Source organism: Myodes glareolus, chromosome 18 (genome assembly GCF_982192425.1).
Source record: "Myodes glareolus chromosome 18, mMyoGla1.1, whole genome shotgun sequence".
Lineage (NCBI taxonomy): Eukaryota > Metazoa > Chordata > Mammalia > Rodentia > Cricetidae > Myodes > Myodes glareolus.
Window position 1 is genome coordinate 50227534 of NC_142043.1, and position 26484 is coordinate 50254017.

General features: G+C 40.8%; 1 protein-coding gene across 3 annotated transcripts in view; it reads left to right on the forward strand.

Moving 5' to 3' along the window:
* The window catches only part of Ctnna3 (catenin alpha 3), a 1405098-nt gene that overhangs the window by 694321 nt on the left and 684293 nt on the right, over positions 1-26484 (forward strand). For all 3 annotated transcript variants that reach the window (XM_048451587.3, XM_087898188.1, XM_087898189.1), the window contains one exon: positions 23157-23237. In XM_048451587.3, the coding sequence (XP_048307544.3) occupies positions 23157-23237 (81 nt within the window). The remainder of the gene's footprint in view (positions 1-23156; positions 23238-26484) is intronic.

Sequence of the window (26484 nt, forward strand, 5' to 3'; positions counted from 1 at the left end):
TTCTTCAGTGATTTCTGCATGATTCATAGAGACATAAGAAATTCTGGAAAGTTCCACTCTACAAAATAGTTAGTGTGTCTTCAGATGTAGAGGGATTACCAACACCAGGAAGAAGGTAAACAAATACACAGTGGCAAGAATCCTTTTAAGATAAAGTATTTTCCAAATAGATACATACATGAAGAAATCTATACTAAGTTACAAGAGACCTAGTATCAGATTCACTGAAATGCGATTGGAGGGTACTAAATGAGGCAAATATGAATTCGTTAGGAAAAATTTACATGTGAAAATAATTATGCTAATTTCATCCTTAGCTCAGTTTGTACAATTAAGAAAATACCAACTCAGGAAGAGTCATCTTTACCTCTCTGAATTATGGTTGAATAAACAACTTGAGGCCAAGGACAAGGGCAATTGCACACATCCCAGAGAGAGAAAGCCTTAACTATGGCTAGTTTTGCCTTCTAAGAAATATTCTCCTTTAGAAACAGCGCAATCATAGACACAGCTATTGACAGTGTCAACGTGTGTCATTGGCTTTACGCCAAATTCAAGGTCACAGTGGCATTGTGCCCTGCCAGCTTTGCCCAGGGAACAAAGTTATTAACGAGGAACGAATAAAGAGAAATTGAATGGTTCTAGGTTAAATGCTGGAAAGCACTTGAAGGCTTTCTTCTATTTTGGCATTTATTCATGCACAATGGCTTTAGTATTTAAATGTGTTCCTTTTTATTGCTGAATCCATCGAGGCGTTGAACTGTATCTTTGTGGGGCTTCCGCTGTGGTGAAAACACAGGATGGCTATCCTGGGAACTATAATTTAGTTACCACGTAGATTAGCTGGAGGGATTTTGCCACAAGAAAAGAGTTGGGTTTACATAAATGTTTTCCAAGTTCAAGAAATATGGTCCCACTGTAGTAGAAATTTGGTTGTGTCTGAGGACTTGGGAATAAACCCAGAGAGTAAAGAAAGAAAACGTAATCACTCCAGGCACTTTGTCAGTTAACAAACGGCCTTCCTGCCCTTGTTTCTTCAGTAGAATATATAACATTTGCAGGCTCTTCGCTAATTCCACTTATTTTCTTCTTGAAATCGTGTCATCGGAGTGTAAAACTGAACAGTCAGTTTATTCTTCACACATTTCGAGCTTGTAAATACAAAAGAAAAGTAATTATGACGGGAAAGAAGATGGTGATAATAAAAAGCTACATAGATTATGTGTGGACTGGGTTAATGGGTGGGTCTCATGGTACAGTGATGTTCAAGACGTCCTTCTGAGTTGAATTTATTTTATCACTCGTGACCTCAGAACCTATGTGCTTTATCCATCCATCCATCCATCCATCCATCCATCCATCCATCCACCGACCCATCCTTCCATCCATCAGTCTTTCCTCCATCCATTCACCCATCCATAATACTTGTTTTTTTCCTCTGCTCTCCTTTAACTTTGCAATGATATTTTATTTTGATGTATGGCATTTCACCAGCTCGTTCAAGTAAAGGGTAGGTGCTGTTAAAAGCCTAAAACCTGAAGCATTTCATCCGTGATCTGTGGCCCTTCTTGACGTTTTCATATTAATTTAGCATGTGTCTTATGTATCCTTAAACATGAGACCTGATTCTGCTTCATATAGGTTTCTCAAAAATCCACTTCTGTCTAGATAATTGTTGTGGCTGCTCAGCATTAAAATGTACTGGTGAGATGGAAATGCGACCAGAAGGTGAGTGGGACAGTTTGATCTTCTGTGACTCAAAATCCCAAATTTGCTCCTGTATTACTGTATATGTGACTAATAACTCAGGAAGGATCCACGTTCAATATAACCATGTTAGGGAGCAAGGTCAAGCATGTGATCCCAATATGGAGAATAAATAGAAGTGCTTTTTTTATGTTGTTATAGAAATATTAGTATACTGACATATCAGCAGATGTGTCATGTGGTAAAATCAGTGTAACAGCAGCTCCAAACAAAGATGTTACAGTAAAATGAAATCTAGAAAATACTCATAAGCATCTATAAGATGCATGGCACATTGTAAGACAGAGAAAGTGAGTCCAGGATATGGCTTCGCAGGGAAAGTACTAACTGTGAAAGCGCGAGGAGCTCAGTTTGGACCCCAAGGATCTCTATAACGCGGAGTTAGATAGATAACACTGCCCAGGAGCTCCCAGAATCTGCCTCTTTAACTCCCCAGGCCCAGTGACAGTCTAGCTGAGACAGTGGGATCCAGGCTTAGTGAGGGACTCTGCCTGCACCGACACGGTGGAGAGCAGGAGAGGACAACATGCCAACCGCAACCTCTAACCGTAACATGGGCATGCTCAAATGAGATTTCTGCACATGTATAATCCAATATGTGAATACACAGAAATAAAACAAAATAAAATAAAAAATAATAATGAAGGAGAAGATGTACTCCTATGGCTAATAAAACTTTAGTGTATATGACTCAGTTCTCTCTCCTATATAATATAAAGAGCAATATTCTGTCTCGATGTTGCTCCTAAGGCACATAGAATGCATACACAGAAATTATGCATGTGCAGGCTTCCTGGTAGATCCTGGGAAGTTAGCCAAATATTATTTATACAGGTATAAGCTAAAACTCTCCATAAGCCAGTTTCATGGTAGGAATTTCAGCAAACAATAATACTATAATTGTGGATTTGATACCCACTATTGATAAATTACAATCGTTGTTTTAATATTAGTTCTATCAATAACTATCTTCTAATTTGGTTGGCCTCCTATCCTAATTTCTGTATTTGTAACTTGGAATGATTTCTGTGCATATTTACTAAGATCCCTTTCTCTCTCTCAGAATTATCCGCCTTCTGATGAAAGGCTCGAGTTGAAAACCATCCAATGCACTGCTGGGCATCTGATCAGTGTCAGGCTCCACTAGACCAGACCCCAAGAGTCAGAATGTGCTCTCCTGTGGAGAGATCGGCAAGATGCAGCTGGAGAACTAGGGTTTAGGACCCTTGAAAACTAAAACAGTGCCTTTTCTGAATTATTATTATCTGATACTGAACCCACAGTGAAATCCACAGATAGGGAGAGGAGGCATTAAGATGACAGTTGTTAATAATTTCTGATCCAAAATACTCTGTCACCTCAATTTCTAATCAGACACAGAATACCTACTTTTTTTTTTTTTTAAGAAAAATCGTCTCTTAGAGCTAAATGTTGAAGGATATTATGAACATTTTCAGGAGACAATTATATCTGCATATGGAAGCTTATAGTTACATATGTGTCTGGAAAAGTAAATTCCAGAGGTAAATGTATCAATTTTTTATCTTATAATTGATAAGTGTAATTGTGTAGTCTTTTAAAAGGCCATCATTCCTCAAAGTCCTATGCAAAAGTATTGTGAGTTGGAGGCAAGTCAATGCTACATGATTATTAAGACATTGACTCAAATTACAATTTAAATTAAATTACCCGATATTCCTGTAGAAGTTTATGAATTATGTTTTATCTTCTAAGTTAAATTGTATATGGTTTCCAGTCATACTTGTTAAGCATATATAAGGTTACAGCATTTGAGTCTCTCTCTCTCTCTCTCTCTCTCTCTCTCTCTCTCTCTCTCACACACACACACACACACACACACACACACACACACACACACACAAATTATGCTCCTTGGTGATATAGAACTTTTCTCAGACTATTGCTTGCTTTGACAAGAAACTTCACTAGGTATATTAAGTACCAGTATTCTCATAAAAATTCCCAATGTCCTTATAAAAGAAGTAATTAATTCAATCCATACTCAATAAACAATTACAGAATTTATACATGTCAAGTGTATACTAGGTACTGAGGACAGAGAAGAGAAAAATCAATCCTCTTTTCTTGTAGCATTGTGGTTGAGCTACATTAGCCAATTCATCATAGATATGAATTCATCATTATAAACTATAACAAACGCTTGTAAGAGGGCCTGGGAAGCATTGCTGGGAGAAGCAGCATTGGGGGTGAGGCTGGAAAGATAAGAAGGGGAAACCCAGGTCAAGATGGCAGGAAATGAGCAATGGAAAGGGAATTCTGTCTGAGGGTGGACAAAGCTAGGTAGAGAGGCAGTGATGACATCTTTAAGTACATGGCTGAAGCACGAAGCGCTGGCCCGAGATGGAGCAGAAATCAAATCAGGCATGAACTGTAGCATGACATAAGGACTTGAGTCCATGTTTAAAAATCTTTCAAAGGGAATTCATTGATGTTCTTAAAGAGAGAGCCATGACACAGACACACATTTTTATTATTCATTTGCTTGTTTTAAGTTCGCATTGTCTGTGCAGTGGAGAATGCACTGGGTAGAGTTATCCGAGGGAACAGGTTACAAATAAAGAAGTTAGAGAGTTATGACAGAAATCCCGGTGTCTGCATGGCTGTTTCTGTTCAGTTGGGCAAGCTTTCCTGAAAGGAGAGCCTCTGAGACACAGGAGAGCACAGAAAGGTACACGGTTTGGGGCACCCACAAAAGTCTCAGGGTATTCAGCAAGGGCATTCATTGTCTTTCTTGTTTATGTAGCTGACAAAGGAACCTATGTAAGGAGGATTTATTGTGTTTCAGTTCCAGAACACACTCCATTATGATGGGGAGGCATGGCTGCAGGAGCTGAAGGCAGCTGCTCACATCAATCCCACTATCAGAACCAGGGAGCAAAGAACGTTCATGCCGTCTTCTCGCCGTGTGATCTGGGATTACAGTTTATGGCACAGTACTTTTCCGCTTCAGTTAACCTAATCTAGACCATCCCTCACAGGCGTGCCCAGAAGCTAACCCCATCTAGAGAATTCCTTAGCGATATCCCCAGAGGCTTGTGTCCAATCCAGGTCTTAGTTCATGGAAGGGTGTATACATTGATTTAGAGGGAGTGGTGTCAATTTTTCTAGATTTGGTGAGGTCTGAGGAGTTTAGATGATGTTTAAACGCTGTTTATCTGCAAGTCTTTTTCTAAGAACAAATGTTCAGGGGCTGAAGAGGTCGCTTAGTGATCAAGAACACTTGGTGTTCCTGCAGAGGTTCCTGTAAAGGTCCGGGGTTCAGTACCTAGAGGACCAGGGTTCTGGGTTCTGTTTCTGGAACTCAAATGGTGGTTCACAACTATTTGTAGCTTCAGTTCCAATGGAACCTATGCCATCTTCTGGCCTCCACAGACACTAGGCACACACACACAGAGAGAGAGAGAGAGAGAGAGAGAGAGCGCAGAATTATACATACAGAAATCGTTCATAAAAACAAAATGAAAATTAATGAAATTTTCTTAAAAGGATTAAAAGAGAACAAAGGTTGTCTAAGCATAGATATCGAGTAAAAGAAGATGTTCAGTTTATAAAATGGTTGGAAAAATGTATCCACTTTAACAACTGTAATAAGTAACACACTTATTTATAAATGGTTTACCTATATTAAATATGATTATAACATTTGATTTTCAATAATGAGATATTTAATGAAGTGCCAAATAGTTCCCTTTGATGAGAACATAGATTCAATAGTGCCTCTCTGTAATTACCTTACAACCTCAAATATTATCCTTTTCAAGTGGTTGCATGCTTGTGTGATCCAGGTTCACATATTATTGACTGACACCCCTGTCTAATTGGATACACGGGATCCAAGAAAGGCAAGCATCCCATCTAACTCACGCTGGCTTGGAGGATGCTGGTGTCTGACAGCTAGAAGTTTGCCTTAGCAATATGAATCTTCAAGTGCAGGATTTGGATTTCTCTGCTATTCCTGACCTGCGGTTTCCTTGCTGTGTGATGGTAAATACGTACTTGCTGCTCTATTCTTTGAGGCTGGTCCACTTTCCTCTTCCTCCGAGGTTGACATGAAGAGGAATTAACACTCTCAGTTTTCTGACAGCAGACGTTAAAAGGGGACCGTCTCTGCCTCTAATGTCGCGGCTTCTCTAGAGCACACTGCAAGAAATACTACAGGCATCAGCTAGTTTCATTTTTAATTCAGGCTCCGATTACTTGATATTTATAGGCCATTCCTAATTGTGAGGCCAGAATTTATGACTTGCTCTGGCGATTGTCATCACAGTCATCCGCTGTGACTGGACTGGGCTTCATTGTGAGCCTCCTGCCACTGTATCAATCTTCCCTGACATCTGGAACTGATACAGAGCATCGCATTCAAATCTCCAGGCCCAGACAGGCTTGAACCGTGGGTCCTGAAGTTTCAAGTTCATCTCCCTGGGGTAGGCAGACCAGTTTTCACCATCTAGGTGATGGAGAAAGCTGACCTTCGGGAAAGAGAGGGGTGGGAAGCACAACAAGTCTAACTTGTATGTTTCCAGGGCTTTTGGATTCAGACCGATGCTATTCTTTATCAAGTTCAGCTCTGGATCTTGTTTAGTGCTAAGTAATAAAGAGATGGGTGTTTCAGGACAAAGAACCCAGAAACCTCTTCAGTATACATAGGAAAAGTGGTGACAGCCTCTTTGTTGGGATCACGAACGTGATAAATGCATTTCAAACGTGCCCATAAATGTTCCTTCTGCCGATTTTAACCCAGCTTCAGCAGTGCATGTCTGCAATTACCCAGCATCCCCAAATGTTAAGTTTTAAAAATGGCCATTGTGATGATTAATTTAGGTTGTTAACTTAACACAATCCAGAACCACCTAAGAAGAGTCTCTCAGGGCTGTCTGGGTGAGGTGGGCCTGTGGGCAGGTCTTTGGGGGGATTTCCCTGATATGGTACGGAAGAACCAGCCTAAAAGTGCGTGGCACCTCTTTCAGGACCCTGGACTGTATTATAGTGGAGAAGTCCAGGGGAGTACTAAACACACAACAAATTCACTCTTCCCTGCTCTTGAGAGTGGACACTGATGTGACCAAATGTTCCAGGTTCCTGCCAACTCGACTGCCCTGCCACAGTGGACGGTAGCCTGGAATTGTGGATCGCAAATGAGTCCCCCAAGTTGCTTCATCGGCCCAGCATCTTATTATACCAACAGATATGATTCCGGGGCAGTTGTGTAACTGCCGTTCACACCTAATTGACTCACACTCATTTACAGCCAGGTCCAAAAGTCAAAAAAGCTGCACATCACATCCAAATAACCCCAGCCCAGGAAGTCTTGGTGGTGTATGAGCTCCACATGTCTGTTGTCTTTATTGACTAGACACTGTTTACTTTTGCTTCTCAGATACGTGAGTGTTCTCTGGGCCCTGTTCCTTAGCATTAATTAAAGCTTACTGAAGGACTTTAGAAATCTCTGCACATTGATTTTCTGTAGAGGAATCACTCAATAAATCTTCATTTATTGTTGCCCATGTCTGCTCCCCATGCTGTAGACCAAGGGCTGTCTCATTTACCGTCTTGCTGATTGGACTGGAGACAGGACTATCTTTAGTCACCAGCGCCACCTTCACTGTGTGCTTCAGTCATGGCTTGTCACTTGCCCCTTTATCAAAGGTATAATAGTGGTTCTGGTCCAGGGTGACTCTGGACACCGTGGTGATGGTACATCTCAAATCACATACGATTTAGCCAAGACCTAGGAGTGGTCAAGCATAGCTATTGCTTGGGGTCCAAGGATAAAGAACAACATAGTTCTTGAGGAGGGGGAGTTGCTAGCATTCCGATTATAGTGAGCTGATCCTGCTCCAAGGAAGCAGTGTATGGGAATCAGTTTGCCTTCAAATGGGATTGCTCAGCTCAGCTCAGCTCAGCTCAGAACTGTTTCCCAGAGCATGGGAGTGGTTATTCTGCATATCCGAGAGACAGGGGACCACTTGAGTCCAGACCCAGGACAGTGTTCTGTCTGCTGTGGAAGGTTAAATTATCACTTACACTTGTCAAAGCATGGTCTCCAATTAATCCCCAGTGGTCAGGACACAGTAGCATCAGGGTGTGGGTGGTACTTTCCCTGGGAGTTAGGGGATAACAGCATTTCAGCTTGAAGATGCTGAGGCTGGGGATGGCTCACCAGGCAGAAGTGGTTCAAGAGCAGCGAATCCTGGAGGACTGGGGTATGCTGTGGCTGCTCCCCTCCATCCAAGGACACTCTCCAGCAGCAGCTCCTGTTTCAAGATGGTGTAGTGCAGTAGCAACATCAGCCACAGCAGAGGGTACTGTGCTGTCCCCTTTTCCTAGACACACAGTTGGATAGATTCTAGGCAACACACTGAGGTGGACTTAGTGTCAGTGAGGACTGTGTAGGTCCCTGGTGGTGGGGACTGTAAACGTCCAAGGTCGTGGTGAGGCTGCTGACATCTTTGCTACTTATCCCTAGACTGCAGGATCTCTCCTGGTTTTAAGTTGGTTTAAACTGGTAAGCTGTGGGGATGGCGTGGAAAACGGGGAGGGTTCCCTTCTTGCTTCTGTGACATTATCCCAGATGTCCATGTTCTACAAGGTTCCTGATGCTCTAACATGCCCCTTTAGCTATCTTCAGCAAACATATTGACATTGGTATTGTTGTGTGTGTGTGTGTGTGTGTGTGTGTGTGTGTGTGTGTGTGTGTGTGATTGAGTGGGTAGATGTGGCACAGTTCATGTCTTGAAGTCAGAAGACAATTTGTAGGAGTCATTTTTCTTTTTTACCCCTACTATGTTATTTTTAGTGATCAAACTCAGGATATCAGCTTTGGGTGCATGTACCTTTATCCGTTGAGCCGTCTCTCCAGCACACCAAATATTTTTTTTTTCTTTCATTTGACTGACTCTTTGGAGGAGTAAACAGGTTGGTGCTTGTCTGGGAACAATTTTCTTTGAAATTCCAGTGTGTCTTTTATTTTACTTTTTAATATTAAAAAACACTTTTATGTGTACAAATTCTTACCTGCATGTATGTATGTTTGCAAGTATATATGTATGAATGTGTATTGCTTGTGTGCAGTGCCCACAGAGGCATAAGAGGGCATCAGATTACCTAGCACTGGAGTTATAGGTGTTTTTCAGTTGTCATGTGACTCCTCTGCAAAAGCATCAAGTACTCTTAACCTCTGAGCCATCTGTCCAACCCTGCAGTGTGGACTTTGAAGTTTAGAATGCAGCTCTGTGGAGTCTGGAGCAACACACTAAAAAGACCTGCATGCCCCTGTAGTCCTTTTGATTGATTGAAGTGAGTTCCTTCCTCATACCTGTGGTCTACATATTTTATAAGAACCCTCTTTTCTACTTTTCGTTCCCAATAACACAGAATTAACATGTGAAAGTTTCCTAGGATAGCTTTTGAAATTTAATACTAAAATAAAACATTCAAAAGATAAATAAAGCAACAATATTTGTGTGCCCCTATACACCCTTAATTTTCTTAAGTAAAATCTACTAACTTTTAAAACTAATCAATGTCAATATTTTCATAGTTATCTTGGAGTTATTCATTATTACTATTACTATTATTATTATTATTAGTGTCTATCTGTGTTTGTGTGTGAGGGGGAGAGAAAAAAGGGAGACACTTCCCTTATCTGTTCTGGATAGCTTAGGTGAACTTGACATAAGCTAGAATTATCAGGAATGGAGAGAGCCTTGTTTGAAAAAAAAAGCCTCAATAACTCCATAAGATCCACCTGTAGACAATATTCTTAATTAGTGACGGGTAGTGGAGGGTCCAGCTCATTGTGGGAGGGACTACCCATGGTCCGGTCCTGGATTCTATAAGAAAGCAGGCTGAGCAAGACATGGTGAGCAAGCAAGTCATACTCCTTCATGGCCTTTGCATCAGCTCCCACCTCCAGGTTCCTACCCTGCCTGAGCCCCTGCCCTCCCTGCTCTTGCTGATGAGCCGTTATATGGAACTGTGAGTGAAATAAGCTTTTTTCCCAGGCTGCTTTGGGTCATAGTGCTCCATTACAGTCAGTAACCTGAAGACATTACCAGTAATTAAAATGTAGTTGTCAAAACATCTATCGTCAACACATCTACCATGACTGAAATCGACTCTGATCATTCACAGTTCAGGCCTTAGACAGGCAGGACCCCAGTTATGGAAAGGGTGCTTAGGAGTTTGCAGGAGAAGAAGTTGAAGGAATCAGAAAGTCATTGCTAGGTCCCCAGATGTTGAAAGCCAACTCTTTCCCTGGGCTTGCTGTATTGATAGGGGAAGACACAGAACATGACACTGGCAATATGACAAATGTCTTAAAGGGACTGTTGACCTAGGTGTAGACAAGGCTTGGGGGGGGGACAATAAATGATAGACAAATGTCTTAAAAAGAAAGACTGTTGGCATAGGTGTAGACAAGGCTTGGGGGAAACAGTAAATGCTAGAGACAGAAACAGGAAGCAATTATAGGATACTCTGGTCATCTCAAATGATCAGGAATCAAAGAAAGGGGTCTAGAAGTTAAGATAGGGTATGTGAAAAAAAGGTTACTTAGTAGGAGATGTGTGGTCTATCTCAGGAACACTGTCCATTTATAATAGTCCCACAGAAAATAAAGTAATCAGAAAATAAAGATCCAGTTTTTATTTTCTTCTCCAGTGCCTTCCCTGGCTAAACTCTAATAAAAATGGGAATCAATATACAGTATCTGCTAAATGGGAGCAGAATGTAGTAATGTAGTAAAAACAACCATGATAAATGATTTTAGTAGAAAAACTGAAAATCATTCCTAGAGGCGAACTCTTCATAAGGATATCCCAAGGAAAAGAAACAGTAGGATATTTATATGTCAATACATATATGATGGAATTTATCATGAAAATTGGTCCACATGATCAATTTGATGGAGAGATAACATAATCTGCAGTCTTCAGACTGAAGAATCAGGAATACCAGCAGTATGATTTTCCATCATCCACATGTCCCAGAGTCAGGGAAGCCAGTGATCCAGGTTAAAGGTCTGGAACCCAGAGGCTCAGATGTTAAGTTTTAATGTCTGAAGGCTTGCAAACCAGGGGGGTCATGCCTCTGAGGACAAAAGAAAGTACAGGTCTCAGCCAGAGAAGAGAGAGCAAGTTTGTTCCTCTACAGTTCTGTTCTCCAAGAAGTAGTTTCAGTCTACAGATTCAAAAGGTCGTCTCTGTTGGAAACACCCTGGCATATAATAGCCAGCAATCATGTACCACTACTGACCTGTATCTCTGAACCTAGCTACCGTCACAGGGAGTTCTGAGGGCTTCTGGGGGGCACCCATCTCTCCTGAACTTTACTTAATGGGAAAGTTAGTGTCATGCCACAGCTGTTAGTGTGGTCCCTGAATCTGATAAGTTCTATAATCTAGCTTTTCTCTTTTTAGGGTTACAGCTTTGAGAACCTGTAAAATAAAAATAAAAAATTACTCACTTCAAATATATACTGTCACAGAGGAAACATTCTCAGACCAAAAGGGTGGATAGCAAGGAAAGACCATACCAAAGCAAGAGAAGCAGATACCATACTCTGTATATCCGTGTCTGTCATCTAGGGCTGACTCTAGAATTGCATAGCTTTATTGGAGCCCTGCTTTTCTGGTCCTGCCACCGATTGCACACAGTCTGTCTCCCTTGAGCCGGTTCATCTCAATGCATGCAGTTTTCTTCCACAGGCATTACACCGGCATGGCATTTCTAGTGTCTTCTAGATCTCCACTGCAGCATAGGCTTCACCTTCAGAGCTTCATAAAATGGTCTCTCAGGCCCTCCGAGTTTGCCATATTCCTCCTTTCCTTTGTAGAGTTTTTGAAACCTTACTACACACCTTCTGGACTCTCTGACTTTTAGATTACATGTAGTTGCTGAACCTGTATAGTATTAGAAAAGTCAAATTCACCTACTAGCTTGAGCTATAGTCTGCTCCCTTAGACCACAGTTTTGTTGCCAAAGTTAGGGAAACATTGACGTGGGCAACTGATTTCCAATCGTGCCTCCTGAGGCTATATTTTGTTCTTTCTTCAAATGAATATTTTCAAACCAGTTTTAATTTTACATTCCAGAACTTTCCATGAGAAAGTTCTCTCCTCAAGGCACCTTTATTGCAGTGTCAACGGAGGACGCAGTATTCCTCCTTAAAGGCAGTCATCTCTTTAACAATTACCCCCATGTTGTCTTCACCAGTACAGGCCAAAGCGTTAGCCAGGTTTCCCTCCTTTCCTCACCAAAGTGCACTGTTTTCTTCCACATGTGTGTACTCTCCTTTCCTGTAAACCTGGGTAAGCAGAATCATATCTGCCTGTGCTACAAACAGTTTGGCCTTGAAACTCATCCACCAAACAAATTAGTCCATTACTTTAAATTCATTCTCCCTAGGATTTTCTGGCCATGGGTAGAATGTAGCCTGGAGCTTTGACAGAAAGCTACATGACTGGCCTGTGGTTCTCCTACAGTGGAGTCCTTGTTCTCACTCAAAAGACAATAAACAAATCCTATTGCCTGACCTTTTATTGGCATTATGATATCCCTAACTCTTACCAGAATGGCTCAGTAAGCCTTATTTGTAGCACTAATGTTTCTCTAGCCTGAAGCTCCGAACTCTTCCATGTTCTGCCTGAAACCATAGCAATGGTCCTACTTCTTAATATCATATTTCTGTCTTAATTTTTTTTATATTTCTCTGACAAAATACCCAACAGAAACTTTTTAAATAAGTTTCTGAGTTAGGATTTCTACTGCTATGAAGAGGACACAATGACCATGGCCACTCTTATAAAAAAAAATTCACTTAATTGGGGTTAGTCCACTGATAGTTCAGGGGTTCAGTCCACAGTCATCATGGTTGGTCATGGTGGCTTGCAGGCAGACATGGTGCTGGAGAAGTAAATTAGAGTCCTACATCTTGAAGATAACAGGAAGTAGACTTTCTCACCTGGAGTATCTTGAGCTCAGGAGATCTCAAAGTTCAATCTAACTGTGACATACTTCCTCAAATAAGGCTACACTCCTAATAGTGCCATTACCTTTGGGAGCCATCTTTTTGTCAAACCAACACAAGAAGGCAGGTTTTATTTCAGTTCATGGCTTGAGAAAGTGTGGTGGTCCTGTATGACAGAGAGGAAGGTGTGTGCGAACAACACACTTCTATGGTGGCAGGACCTTGCCCACATCTCAGTAGACCAGAAAACAAAGAACGTAGCTTGGAAGTTGGTCCAGGCTGTATGTCATTGTCTGTACCCAAGTGACCCAGATATGCCAGTTAACCCTCAACTTCTAAAGATTGCACCAGACCCCTAAATCACAACACCTCCTGGGAATCTAGATTTCAAACATATGAAGCAGCATGGGACCATTTCACATTCAAACCATAACACAGGCTTTCTAAGTGAACCTAGAAATACCTTATCCCACTGATGAATGTAAGAGTAAGGATAACAGCAGTAATCTGGGAAATCTTCTGTCCATTTAATTTTCCAAAATGTCTTGACCAGATTTCATACATTTTTTGACATTTGTGTCATTATGATCATGTGTCCTAAATGTGACATTTCATCATCAGATATACTGTTGACTTTTATCATATCTTTTGAAAACTTATGATTGTTAAATACATCAACATGTGACTCTGTATATTTATCTAAATATACAGAATAAAAAAGTTCTTATTGAGTGTGTGTGTAAATGCGGCTGTGTGATCTATGTTAGATCATATGCTATAGTCCCTGTGGAGAGGGCAGAGGGTATTTCTGATGTGCCAATTTTCTTCTGTTATCTTTATGTGGATTCTGGGGGTGAACGCCACTCTTTGTATGTATATCTTTCTTCTTTAGTTAGGGCTACAATTTTTAAATGAAATGAAGATAAATAACAAGTTTAAAACAGTGTGTAGAATTTGGAAGTAGAATACTGAGGTAATAATTTTGGAGGATGAACCACTGATAACTCTGAAGTTCTACCCTTTGGGTCCATATTCTATCAGACTACACTAAGCTACATAGTGTTCATGAGTTTTTTCTATCAAAAATATATGAGCGCAACAACATTTATAGAGCATGATATATTCAACAGGCAGGAGAACTTGCTGTAAAATACACTTATGTGCATTATTATAAAGAAAAGTATTACCTGCTGATTTATCTTGAAGGAAACATTTCCATATGCCCACTTTCTTTGAAGTGGAGGCTATCTTTATAGAACTTCGCTGCATTCTGTGTTTTCCTACATCCTTCAAGTTATAAACCTTAAAAAGACTAAATGAGGATTAGCAGTGATGGAGAAATACTTGTTTGTCAGTAAATATCAATCCATGATAGTAGTAATTGGGTATCAAAATGCAAGCATGTCTGTAGGACACAAACTAACGCTGGTTAATGTGGAGATGCCTTAGATTTCATGTAAAGAGGATGTGGAAGTACTCTGTTAGACAACTGATAATTCAGACTTCATAAAGTCCTCTGCTGCCTAAGGTTTGACATACTTAATATTACTTAAAAAGTCTAGGAAATGAAAAAAATGGGGTAAAAGACTTAGAAATCAGGAGGGATGGCAGAGGTAAAGACAAAATCAATGGTGTTGTGTTTGTCGACCTCCCAACGCACAGCAGATATAGGAAGATGGCTAGGAATCACCTTTCTGTGTAACGATGGAAAGTTATGCATTTGGATTTTGCTTATCTTTCCATAGCATTGTTATTAGACTCAAATAATGGTTTTGCATATTGTGGAAAATGTGCCATAGTATCTCAGAATAATTGACATTCTTAACTTTGATGCTTTTCCATTTCCTTCCTGAGCATCACAGCTAATCCTGTAGGGAGAGGCACACTGTCCCTGCGACTCTCTGCTGGGGTCAGGCACCCAAACCCAGAGGATCTCTAAAATGAGCCTGACCTCATTATGAGATGTACATTGACATCTTGTGGTGACGACTCAATAAAGTCATTTTGGAACCTGAAATGTCGGCATAGACAGGATATACAGTTTAACCTCTAATTGATATTATGTGAACTTTGGTCTAGTTAAATAAATATTGATTTCCCATTGATGATTTCATAATGTTCAAGGGTTGACATCTTGGGGGCCAAGGTCGCCCCAACCTTCCTGGTGATCACAACCAAGCTCTCCTTCAGTGGATCAATAAAGTGTAGTACATATCCACTTGTTCATCTAGCTGTCCAAATACGCTTATAAAATTCAAAGCTGAGTACGGTAGTACTTGCCCATAATCCTTGTACTCAGAATGCTGAGACAGTAGGATCTAAGTTTGAAGCTTACATGATTTATATAGCAAGACCATGTGTTAAACAGCTAAACACAAGTCCCTCCCCCAAATATTTTGCTAAAATTAACCAATTGAGGGCTAATTATGTTCATACTTTGATGGACATCTAGTTGGGACTAAAATGATTTTAGAAATCTACCTTAGATGACTGCTAATGACAAATTTATTAAAGTCATGAAAAAGTTGCTGATTTACATTCTCTTCATACACTACCTCATTTAATTCTCAACTACCCCACAGTGTATGTGTGGTTATTATTGCCCTGTAGATGAACAGTCTAAAGATCAGCTTGTGGTTACCTTGTTCATGACCGATTTTAAGACCAATTTAATATTTGTTTTGCAGTACCAGGGATTGAACCAACCCATTATTGATATTTTAAATGTAGTACATTTAAACTGATAGAAAATATCTCGAACACTCTAAGAAGAATAAGTTAATGCAGAATTTCTATTTGTTTTTGTTGTAAAGCAACATGGTAAATTTTCATTTTTCATTCCATTGGTCCTCCATATTTTATGCTTGCTCTAATAAATTAGAAACAACAGTAAAGGAAATGCTCACAACCCTTGGGACAGGCAGGTTTCCCATTACTTTGCTATGCCCAATGAGATCATTAGAGGTTACTACAAAATATGAAAGAAATGATAGAAACTTTAACATAAGAAGTGGAAAATCCCTTGGAAAACAAATGTTCTTTTGGATAAATAATATGATTATCTCTATCCTTGTATTTTCACCATGTGAGTCTTGTAAAAACCCTTTGGAAACTGTCAATGTGTGTTCTGTCTCTGGATGTTGTCCTTAGTCTTTAGAAAACCTAAAATTGTGAGATATCATTAGATTCTTTGATGTATATATTTTATAATGTTTAAGTTGAACCAAACATATCTAGTACCTCAAGTATTTATCATTTTATGGTAAGAATATTCAACATTCTTTTTTCTATCTTTTTGAAGTATGACTCTATTAGTTTCTGGATTTACTCTACTGCATAATAACATACCAAAGATCCTCAATCTCATCTAACTATAACTTGGTACACATTGGTTAACCTTTCCTATCTTCCTTTTCCTCTCATTCACCCCTAACATTGGAAACAAGCATGCTATGGGACTCAATATATTGATCTCACTTCCTTTAGGTAGTCCTAGCTGTTGAATTTCTGTATCATTTGGTTAGTCTAAGTTCGATTTTAATTTCTTGTATGACCCCTGTACTATTCATCATAGAGGCTTATAATAACATATTTTCTCACCAGGTTCATGGTAGACTAACCATAGTGGCAGAAACATTGTTATCTTTTATCTTTCTGCAATAACTGTTCCAACTGGAGTGAGGCTATATGGCTTTGCTGATTGGTTTGCATTTTCCCATTAATTAGTGATGTGATACTGTGTATTCTCTAAATGTGCTTATTAATCAATTCTTTCCCTTATTTTGAGAAATGGTTTAGGCATATTGGCAACCTTTGTACTTCATTTATTTATTTTTGAGTGTATAGTATGTGTATATGAACAGTGTATGTATGAGGGGTCTTGGTGTTAACAATGGGCATCTTTCCTTGATTGATGTCCACTTTCTATCTAGTTTGTAATTGTGAGTGTGCACATGTGTGATGTGTGAACACATGCACATATGTGTGGGCATGAGGTACCCATGGAGTTTGGAAGAGGACACTGGGTTACCTGGAGTTGGGGGTCACAGACAGTGGTCAGCTGTCCTCTTCAGTACTGGAAACTGATCTTGGATTTTCATAACTGCTGGTGTGTGTATCCATCATTCTGCCTCACAGGCTGACTAGCCAATAAACTTCCAAGATCTGTCTATCACTGAACTCACTAGGACTGGGTTACGGGCACACAACCTGGCCATCTTCCCAACCCTATTGTCTACTTTTAAATTGGGCTAGTTGGGTATTTTTGTTGAGGTTTTTGTTGTTGTTACTTACATTTTCTGGTATTAGCTCCTTGTCAAAAGTATAGTTTGAGGCAATTTTGATTTTTGTTTTCTGTGCTTTGAAGAGCTCTTTCAAAGAGTCTTTATCCCTTTACTTCCCCAAAGCATTTTTCCCTGTTTTCTTCTACCAGTTTCTTGGTCTCACTCTATCCTTATACAGTTACTTTTAATAGTTAAGCTATTTCAGATGTCAGAGTTGATGTTTGGTTTGTTTTACATTTATTTCCTTCTCACAGTGCTTACTTCAAGAAGATTATTCAGCGTGCCCAGCAAAGGTGTCTTCCTGACATGCTGTGGTACACTGCGAGTCTGAGAGAGGAGGTTTCATTTTGCGTGCCTGTCTATTTGTATATCTCTCATGCCTAAAAAATGCAGTCCAGAATCTGTTCCCTCTGCTATTTGTTAAGCATAAAATATTTTTAAAGCTATTTCTACAGAGAAGAACTAAGTTTAAGGGCATCATATTTCATATTCACCATGAAATAAAGATTTCACACTGAAAGGGAAATGTTTCTTTACAAAGCTTGAGGAAAAATGGCATACATAAAAAACCCAGAAAATAACAAAACAACAACAAAAGTATTTTTTCCTGATGTTTAAGTTATATCCAGGGATCCTCTACATCAATACATTCATTTGATTATGAATTTGAGAAATTGATGCTAAATTCCTCGTTTCTTGCATTTGGGGCTCATTTTTTTCCAGGGTGAGTCTCATGACCATCATTTTCAATTGTTTCATTTTATTTGTGCTGTTTCAAGTTTACATTACATGTCTCAACACATTTTCAGTGGTTGTTTATACAAGAAATTGTTTAATTAAAAGCATACTGTTCACACCTTTAATCCCAGCACTCAGGAGGCAGAGGCAGGCGGATCTCTGTGAGTTCGAGGCCAGCCTGGTCTACAAGAACTAGCTCCAGCATAGGCTCCAAAGCTACAGAGAAACCCTGTCTTGAAAAACCAAAAAAAAAAAAAACTATACTATTCTGTAATTTTTGGAATAAGTGTGATCCTGTTATAGAATTTGAAAGCCATAATGGAATATAAGAATATTTAGTGGCAAACCTTCTTGTTTTGAAACTAAGCACAACAATATTATAGGATTTGTTGACAACTTAAAACTTTTGAACACTTACCACATGCAAACATTGTTTATGCTGTGAGCATCAAAATACACACAGGGCCATTCTAAACCTGGAGGATGAAAACGGCTTCCTGAGTGATATATCCAAGTAAACAACTACTCGATTCTAGTTACTGAGACGAGCATACTTGCGCTGACCAGGTTCTCCTCTTTAAATGATCACTTCAGTTCGTAGCCCCCTCACCCAGGCCCTCATCCCCGCTAGCAGCATGGATGGCTGTCTTCCTGTCCCCTGCCAGCATCTGTCAGCCCCTGTCCCACCTCGTTTACTCAAGCAGAGCCCTGAGTTCATCGTTTTCCTCTATCCTGACCATCACTGGATTCATTTCAACACATCTCATCCCTTTTAGAGCCTTTGGCCGTGACCATCTAATTCTAATTCTGTCTGTGTTCTGATGTCCTCATATCCACTGTGCAGACTCCAGCCCCTTTGATATAATGGCCTGACCGTTTCACTCACTTGATTAAATTGTATGACTCTCAGTTGTCTGTAGGACCAATTTCATTTCTTAGTGTGTCACAAGCCAATAGGTCAAGCTTCACACTTTTTATGCTAGTTGTCAAATATTCCTGAAGATCCCGGCCTTTGCTCAAGCTGCCCTTCCCCTCCCCATGTCCTTTGCTCCTATCTTTACTTTCCTGACTCCCAGATATTCTTCAGTGTTCCTTTATCACTTCCTTGAGAGTCCTTCCTTCCCCTCGGCTTAATGAGAGTGCTATCCAATCAATCTCCAGATTGTCTTCGATGTTTTTCTTTATCAAATGCTGTGTCTGTGTTTATGTCTTCTGCTGAGGCAGACAGGGTGTTGAAGGTGTTGCTGTACCCTGTGTGATGCCTATTACAGAGTAGATCATAAAGATTTATTGATTATGTTAGTCTGTTTATTAAACCACATGCTGGTTTAAAAGCCCAAGAAGTTTAAGAAAGGGTGTTAGATGACAATGAGTAATATCAGCTGAGAAGATCCCCAAACATTCTCCTTAAAATGTAGTAATTGATATAACTTGAAAGATGTCCCCACGGAGAAAAACAGGAGGTCAAAAAGGGAAAGAGTTTTTTATAAGCAGAACTTCAGAGTTGCGGTTGTGCTATCTAGAACAAAGGACGCATCAAGAAATCTCATTAGCTCTTATGAGTAAATCCAAGATTAAGTCCTTATAAGGTCTTAGACACGAACATGACAGATTTGCTGTGAACTTCGTCAGCGATGGGGACAGAGGGAAGAACTTTAAAGCAAAGAGCAGGTGTAATTAAATCCCAGCTTTTTCCTACTCAGGCTGAGTCGCTTGACGATTGACAACTTGGTTTACTGCCTGGGTGCTCTCTAGTATATTGGCTTGTCATTTAAGGACCACTTGCATGAAACCAAAAAGAAGTATTTAACATAGCACTATTCTGCAAGGCCTTCTGAAGTCAGGAACATGTTCCATATCCATGGCGTTCAGTATAGCAGCCACCAAACACATGAAAATTTGAAAACTTTACAAAGAGACACCAAGGGGATCAAATTCTAATATTATGCAATTTAAGTTTACATTCAAATTAAAATGGCTATTTATGGTAAGTGGCTACTAATCGTTGAATAATGGAGTGTTAGAAATTGCTCCCAGGGTGAGTCCCTGGGGGAAACGGGCACACTCAGGTTAGGGTCAATCAAAGAGATGTTAATTCTTACGCTTGTTTCAAAGGTGCAGACAACGCTACAGGAATCCTGAGATAACTGACAGTGGTTGGTGACACCAGTGGCTGGTGACACCAGTGGCTGGTGACATGGAGCACTGATGGGAAGGTTCATGGCTAAGACTATATAGCGGTCCAAGCTTGGATGACATCGAGACTGTATAATGTACAAAGTAACCCTAACCATGCTTTACTGCATAAAATCATGTTCAGGATTGTTTTCTTCAACGAAGTCTCTCCTTACAGGAGTTCGTTTACATTCATTGACAAGAATGTGTGGTTTTCCCCCTATCCAGCTTCAATCCTTGCCATGTTTCCAAGTGTCTCTCTTCCTGATGCTCTCTGAAAGCCAACCCTTTTCCGTTAGCAGGGCTGTGCTGACGTAACGATGGGTCCTGCCAAGGCTTCCTTAGAGGGATGTCTTCTCTTCTGAGCACTTGGTGGCAGACAAGTCCTCACTGTTATCTGTGGTTGCGTTTTAATATCCTGCCCTATCCATCCATCTCTCATCTCAGAACACAGGGCTTGCCTTTAACCCTCACTCATTGCTGGATGATTTGTTAAGGCTTTGAAAACAGAAAGAATGAGGTGCTTTTAAACAGGACAGGGCTATTTCTCCTTGCTTTATTTATTTTTATGCCATGCAAAAGGAATAAAGAGGTATAAAATGGCTCAACTGAAGCCCAATAAATCTGGATAAATAGAGCAAGAACCCAATAAAAACCCGGGGGGTGAGAAGGAAGAAAAGTATCGGGGATGGGAGATAAAAGGAAGGAATAAGAAAGAAAATCTAATAAGTCCTCGGCATTAGGGTCTATTTATTATTACCCAGGGAACAAAGTGCCTTTGACCCAATGAAATATTTTAAACTAGGGTTAAGCTCTGGGTGGAAATTAGGAAATGATCTTTAAATGTACCCTTTATTGTGTCTTCTCATGCTGCCTCCTCCCGTCATCCTCTGATAAAGCTTTGTGTGTGTCTGCCGCGAGGTCCAGGAAGGCCGACATCTTTTACTTGTCCTGATGAATCACATCACAGAGGCTTGTGAGATTTCACGGCTAGCACGGCAGGACTCTCTCATATCATTCCTTATGCCAGGGCAGGGGGTGAGAGGGCGTGGGACTCTCTTTGTCCTAACTCCTGCCCATTTGGGGTGATCGCTGCCTTCATGAAATGGAAAAAAAAAAAGACATAACCAAGAGCTAATGATGCACAAAGCTAGAGAGTAAAGGCGAGGCTCTTTTGGTAAAATTAGAAACTGGGTTTAGGCCCATTGTAGATCTGTTTATGCCATTGCTTTATGTAGCCCTAAATTAACGCTTCCCGATTCTCTATTGCTAAAATAAAGGCTGCTTATCTATAGCTGTTAAAGTAATCACAAGTTTCATTTGAGTACATGCTCAAGAGTCATTTGGTATCAAGAACTTCTTCTTTTTTTTTTTTCAGTTAAATGAACCAACACCAATATGTCCTACTGTGCTTTCCTTCATTCCCCTCTTCTTTTACTATGGGCAGTTTCAAACACATGCACCTTTTATACTCTTTGAAATTGAAAATCTCTTTTACTTTTATGTGTGTTTCTGCAGGTGTACATGTGTGCACATGCAGATGCCAGCAGACAGTCTCTGCTGCTGCTCCTTAGGCACTATTCATGTCTATGAGTAGAACCTAGTAGATATATCCCCAAGGATAAGTATCCTGCAGTGTATTGCATGCTCCTAAGTGATGGCCGCTTTTTTCACATCTGATGCTGAGAAAAATCTATGTGTAACTGTGCTTAAGAGGATTGCAGCTATTGCCGAGTGGGCTGAGTGCTAAACTCCAAGTTCATCATTACCTTTCTGGCTTGTTATGGAGCCCTAATTAAACCGTGTTGCACTTTGAATGAAGTTGCTAATTTATGTATAGTCATCAAACCTGTTCAATAACTCCCTTGCAAGTAATTATTGTAAGGGTGCTGTGGAGGCACAGAGATGAAAGGGGGCCTGTTGGAAAATGCCAGTGAATCAATGAGCAGGAAGAGCTCACTTGTGATCATTGGAGAATTGTTTTGAGGGATATAATGCACTGAAGGACCTTCTTGTGAAACCATTGAGGAACACCAAGGGTTTTTAACAGGTGTCCATGTGTAAGACCTGGGAAAAGACATAGCAAGCCTTGGGAATGCGGCCCTTCAGAGAGTAGTGTCTGAGAAGATGGCAGGAGAGCCAGGTACATCTATTGAATACAGCAGATGATCTTGATTTTGTTGTTGTTATTAAGACATGGTTCCATTTGAAGGCGTCGGTTTTTCTGAGGTTTGCCTAGGGAGGGAGTGACGGATGTACTGCCTTGTCCCTGCTGTGCTACAGGGTCTCTTTTCAGGGACTCCATTCGGGAAGCTCAGTGAGCAGCTGCTGATTTTCAAGGTCTCCTCTCAGAACCCTTTGCAGTTTATTAATTTAAAAGCAGCAGCAATTTTCCTAGAGGTGAGACCCGTAATGATTTTTTCCAATTTCTTTGCTAGGAGCTATCCCTGAGAATGTAGGATTAGACTCAACCCAGTTGTCTCCCACAACAAGAATATGTAGAAAATGTCAACCAAGGTGACTGTCTGTGTGTTGAGAAGTCCAAGGCTTAGGTTAAAGGATGTAACGGAGAGGACTGTTCTGCTTACAGAATGAAAACGTGTTGCACAAATTATATTAAGGAGCCAAAAGCAGCATCCAGTTCTCACCTAAAACAATTTGTTCTTGGAATATTGTCAGCTAAAATTGTGGTCAACTTTTGCAAATTGTATGAATTTGCACTGCATATTTTATTTAGTGTTTAGCAAAACTCCAATATGGCTCTGCATAACTTACACAATACACCAAGGAGATGACTTCAGAAACTCCCACGGAAGTTGACAAATCGGGCATCTAATGCTTTTAAGCTAATTGCATGCTTAGCGGTTAAGGAGCTGACTTGTTAAGAATGAAGATCAGAGTTTTGTCAAGACAATGCTCTGCCTGCTGCCACACTGAATCCGATCAACCTCTGTATCAGGAATATTACAGACGCTTAAAGGAGAAAATAATGCGCGCTTCAATCGCCGTGCTACTTAGCGTTTCAGTGAAGGGCTCATGAGTCATCAGCACTGTCATAGCAGTTTTGAAAACTATTCTTGAATTTTCAAGCTGTTATTTTCAGGAAATTTCGAAAGCAAATTGCTAAGTGATAAAGAGTAATTTGGTAGCATCGGCTTATGTCAGTGTTTTGCTTCCTTGCAGACTGGAAAAACAGAAAAGAGTAATGCCCTCAACGCCGCCATAGACAACATGAGCAAGAAGACAAGGGACCTCCGCCGGCAGGTGAGAGCCAAGAGAGGCACGGGGCAGGGATGAGCCGGGAAAGAGGCTCTCACTCATGGCTGTCCTGCTTGTTGTTTTTGGTCTTTGAGAATAATGGGATGGGAAGCCCAAAAGCAAGCTTATACTTTCCACATTTACATGCCTCGAATGTATTGTGGCAAACAGAAGACAGAGAAAGGAGTATGTGCCCTAATGGCATGCAGAATTGCAATGGAATCTTGGCTCTGTCCTCATCAGATGTGAGTTCAGGAGGCATAGATTTCATCGCTCAGAGCTTCTATGAAATGCAATTAACAACGTAAAGTAGGGCTTTGGGTAGGAAGTGAACGCAGATTGCTGCACTAGAGAGGTGGCCTAGTTGGTAAGGTGTTTGCCTCACAAGCAAGAGCACCTGAGTTCAAGCCCCACCACCCTCTTGGGAAAAGGCCAGGTGTGGTGTGGGACAGGCTCATCATCCAAGGACTCGGGTGATGGAGACAAATGGATTCCTGGGCCTCTCTGCCTAGCTCAGACTTCTTGGTGAGGTCCTCATAGTGGAAAGCCCTATCACAATGCAAAGGTGTATGGATCCTCATTAATGACACCTGAAGTTGTCTTCTGACCTCACATACACGTGTAGCACATACACACACCTGTGCACAAATGAGCATGTACACATATACACACATCTGCTTCCACATAAGATAAAAAATCAATATATTTGTTTATCTGGCACACTACACGTTTAGAGATGCTGGTAAACCAACTTCATGACAGTACTGTGCTGCTTTGAATGACAGCTTGACCCCAGTAGGCGGTATCTGAGAGGAGAGATCATCTATTAAGGAAATGCCTCCAGAATATTGGGTTGGGGTCAAGCCTGTAGGGCCTTTTCTTAATTAATGATCAGTGAGGGAGGGTCCAGTCCATTTTGGGTGGTGCCATTCCTAGGCTGGGAGTCCTGAGTTCAATAAAAATAAACAGGCTGAGCAAGTCAGTAAGCAGTACCCTTCCATGGCCTCTGCATCAGCTCCTGCCTCCAGGTTCCTGCCTTGTTTGCATTCCTGTCCTGACTTCCTTCATTGTTGAACAGTGATGAGGAAGTGTAAACCTGACCAACCCTGTCCTTCCCAAGTTTCTTTGGTCCTGACTTTCCTTAGGAGCAGTTGCTAAGACAAGTTCACACTGACTTTCTCGTCCTAAGGCGGAGAGCATCTCACAGCCCAGCATGTTCACTTCTTCCTCTTCCCGGTTTATGGCTGCTTCAGAAAGGAGTTTCTTCGGAGACACTTTTTTGGTTGTTAGTCACCAGGATCAGAAGCCCGGAAAGGATTTTACTAAGCAGCTGAGAAACACAGAGTTATGACACAATTTCCCTCCAAACATAGTCAATTTCCAAGGCCTTTTGCTTCCTAATCCTTTACATTGTTAATTGCCAGATATTCCCCCCCCCAAGGACAACTATAACATTGTCACCATTAAATCATAAAAGCAAGGAAAAAGGCTTTTAACCAGTAGCTTTTAATGCTATATATTATCCTAGTTAAATGGGAAGAATTGGGCCATATTTTAATTCAGAAGTAGATCTATGTACAGATTAATAAGGATTCCCAGATAGTGAGGTTGTTTTGCAGCAGAATTTTAAATTCTGTGGAAATGATGGTTTCTCAGTGTTAGGACATTGATGTAAATTTTCTTTGGCTGCTAGCACTTAGAATCTTGGGACGTAAGAGTCAAAGGAGTGTACCAGCACAGCCCCTTTGGGACACTGGTGAGAAAGCCAGACGCTGTGGTTAGGGCCTAATGTGCAAGGGGCATTGAGTCAGGACCTAGACAAGGGCCCAGACACTTGAGCCCTCAGAGTTGGCCTTCCTCTTCCTTATATGATTTTCATTTTCTTTCTTCCCAATCATTTCTTCCCACTCCCATCTTGATACAGAGTCTCCTGTATCCCAAGCTGGCCTCGAACTTCTGATCTCCCAAGTGGCAAGGGCTGGGGTTGCAGGTATTTCTTTTCCCTGAGGTATTAGGTTTGAAGTCAGATCTTTCTGTATGCTTAGTAAACCAGCTCAACCATTCCCTTCCCCACAATCCCCTCTTCAGGATTCCCACCCCTGCTGCTCTTCTTAGGGTGCAGAAGAACTACGTCTATGTCTGTCAACCACGGTATTTCATGTCCCCATCTCTTCCATCTAGTTTGCCACCAGCAAATCTATGTATAAAATGCTAATCTATATTCATACCTCCCCAACCTTTACAGTTATTATTTTCCTCAAAGACTTCAGAAAAAGCAATTTCTTACATATTGAGCTAGAAGATTTAGCAAATCAGGTTTAACATGCCCAGTTAAGCTTGAATTTTAGGTTAGCAACAAATATGCCCTAACATAATTATGTTCCAAATGTGGCATGGGACATTCATATTTTAAAAAGTGTGTTGACTTCAGATTCAAATATTCCCAGGTGTCCTGTATTTTATTTTGCAGTCACGCATGGTTTGTCCCCTCACCATCCTTGGCGAGATCCAGACTGTCATACCACGGTGGCTCATTCTTTCTCGTGGCCATTTCAGTTTGCAGAGAGCAGCTGTGCTCTAGGGATCCACAGAGCAACCTCACTTTTGTTTCAGTTTAGTTTTTTCTAGCACAAAGCACCACAAATAAGGCCTACTGTGATCCCAGGGAGCCACTGCTGGGGATCAACAGGCCTCTTACCTATTGGTCTTCATTTGTGATGGTGGCAGCCAACCAACCACCACCCCACAGCTCAGGTTGGGAGTTGAGATCCAAGTTAGAAGAATATGGCTCCTTCTTCACTGTACAGGTGAAATGCAGCCATGGAATTCATTCTAAATGAAGGACCACGCAGGAGTGCTTTCTCATTTTGAGAACCTGCACATGCGTGTGAAGAGGTGGAAGGAAGTGTACCCTTTGGAGACACCTGTGATCTTCAAGGCTATGCTCAGTTGTTGTGATTCTCATTATCCAACCACTCTTTCCCCACACCCAAAATGACTTCATTTCCTATCGTGGAGTCTGTACTTTGGGTATATAGTTTGAGCAGATAGTCTGGGTTTGGGAATGTTACTTGGCATGCTTGCAGCTCTGCCATCGATCCCTAACACCTCATGAACTAGGCATGGTGGAACTTCTCTGTCAAATCAGCACCCAGCATAAAGAAACTGAATGGACACAAGGACAAGATTACCTTCTCCTCTAATCGAGTTTAAAGCCAGCCTGGGGTGCATGACACCATTTCTCAAAAAAAAA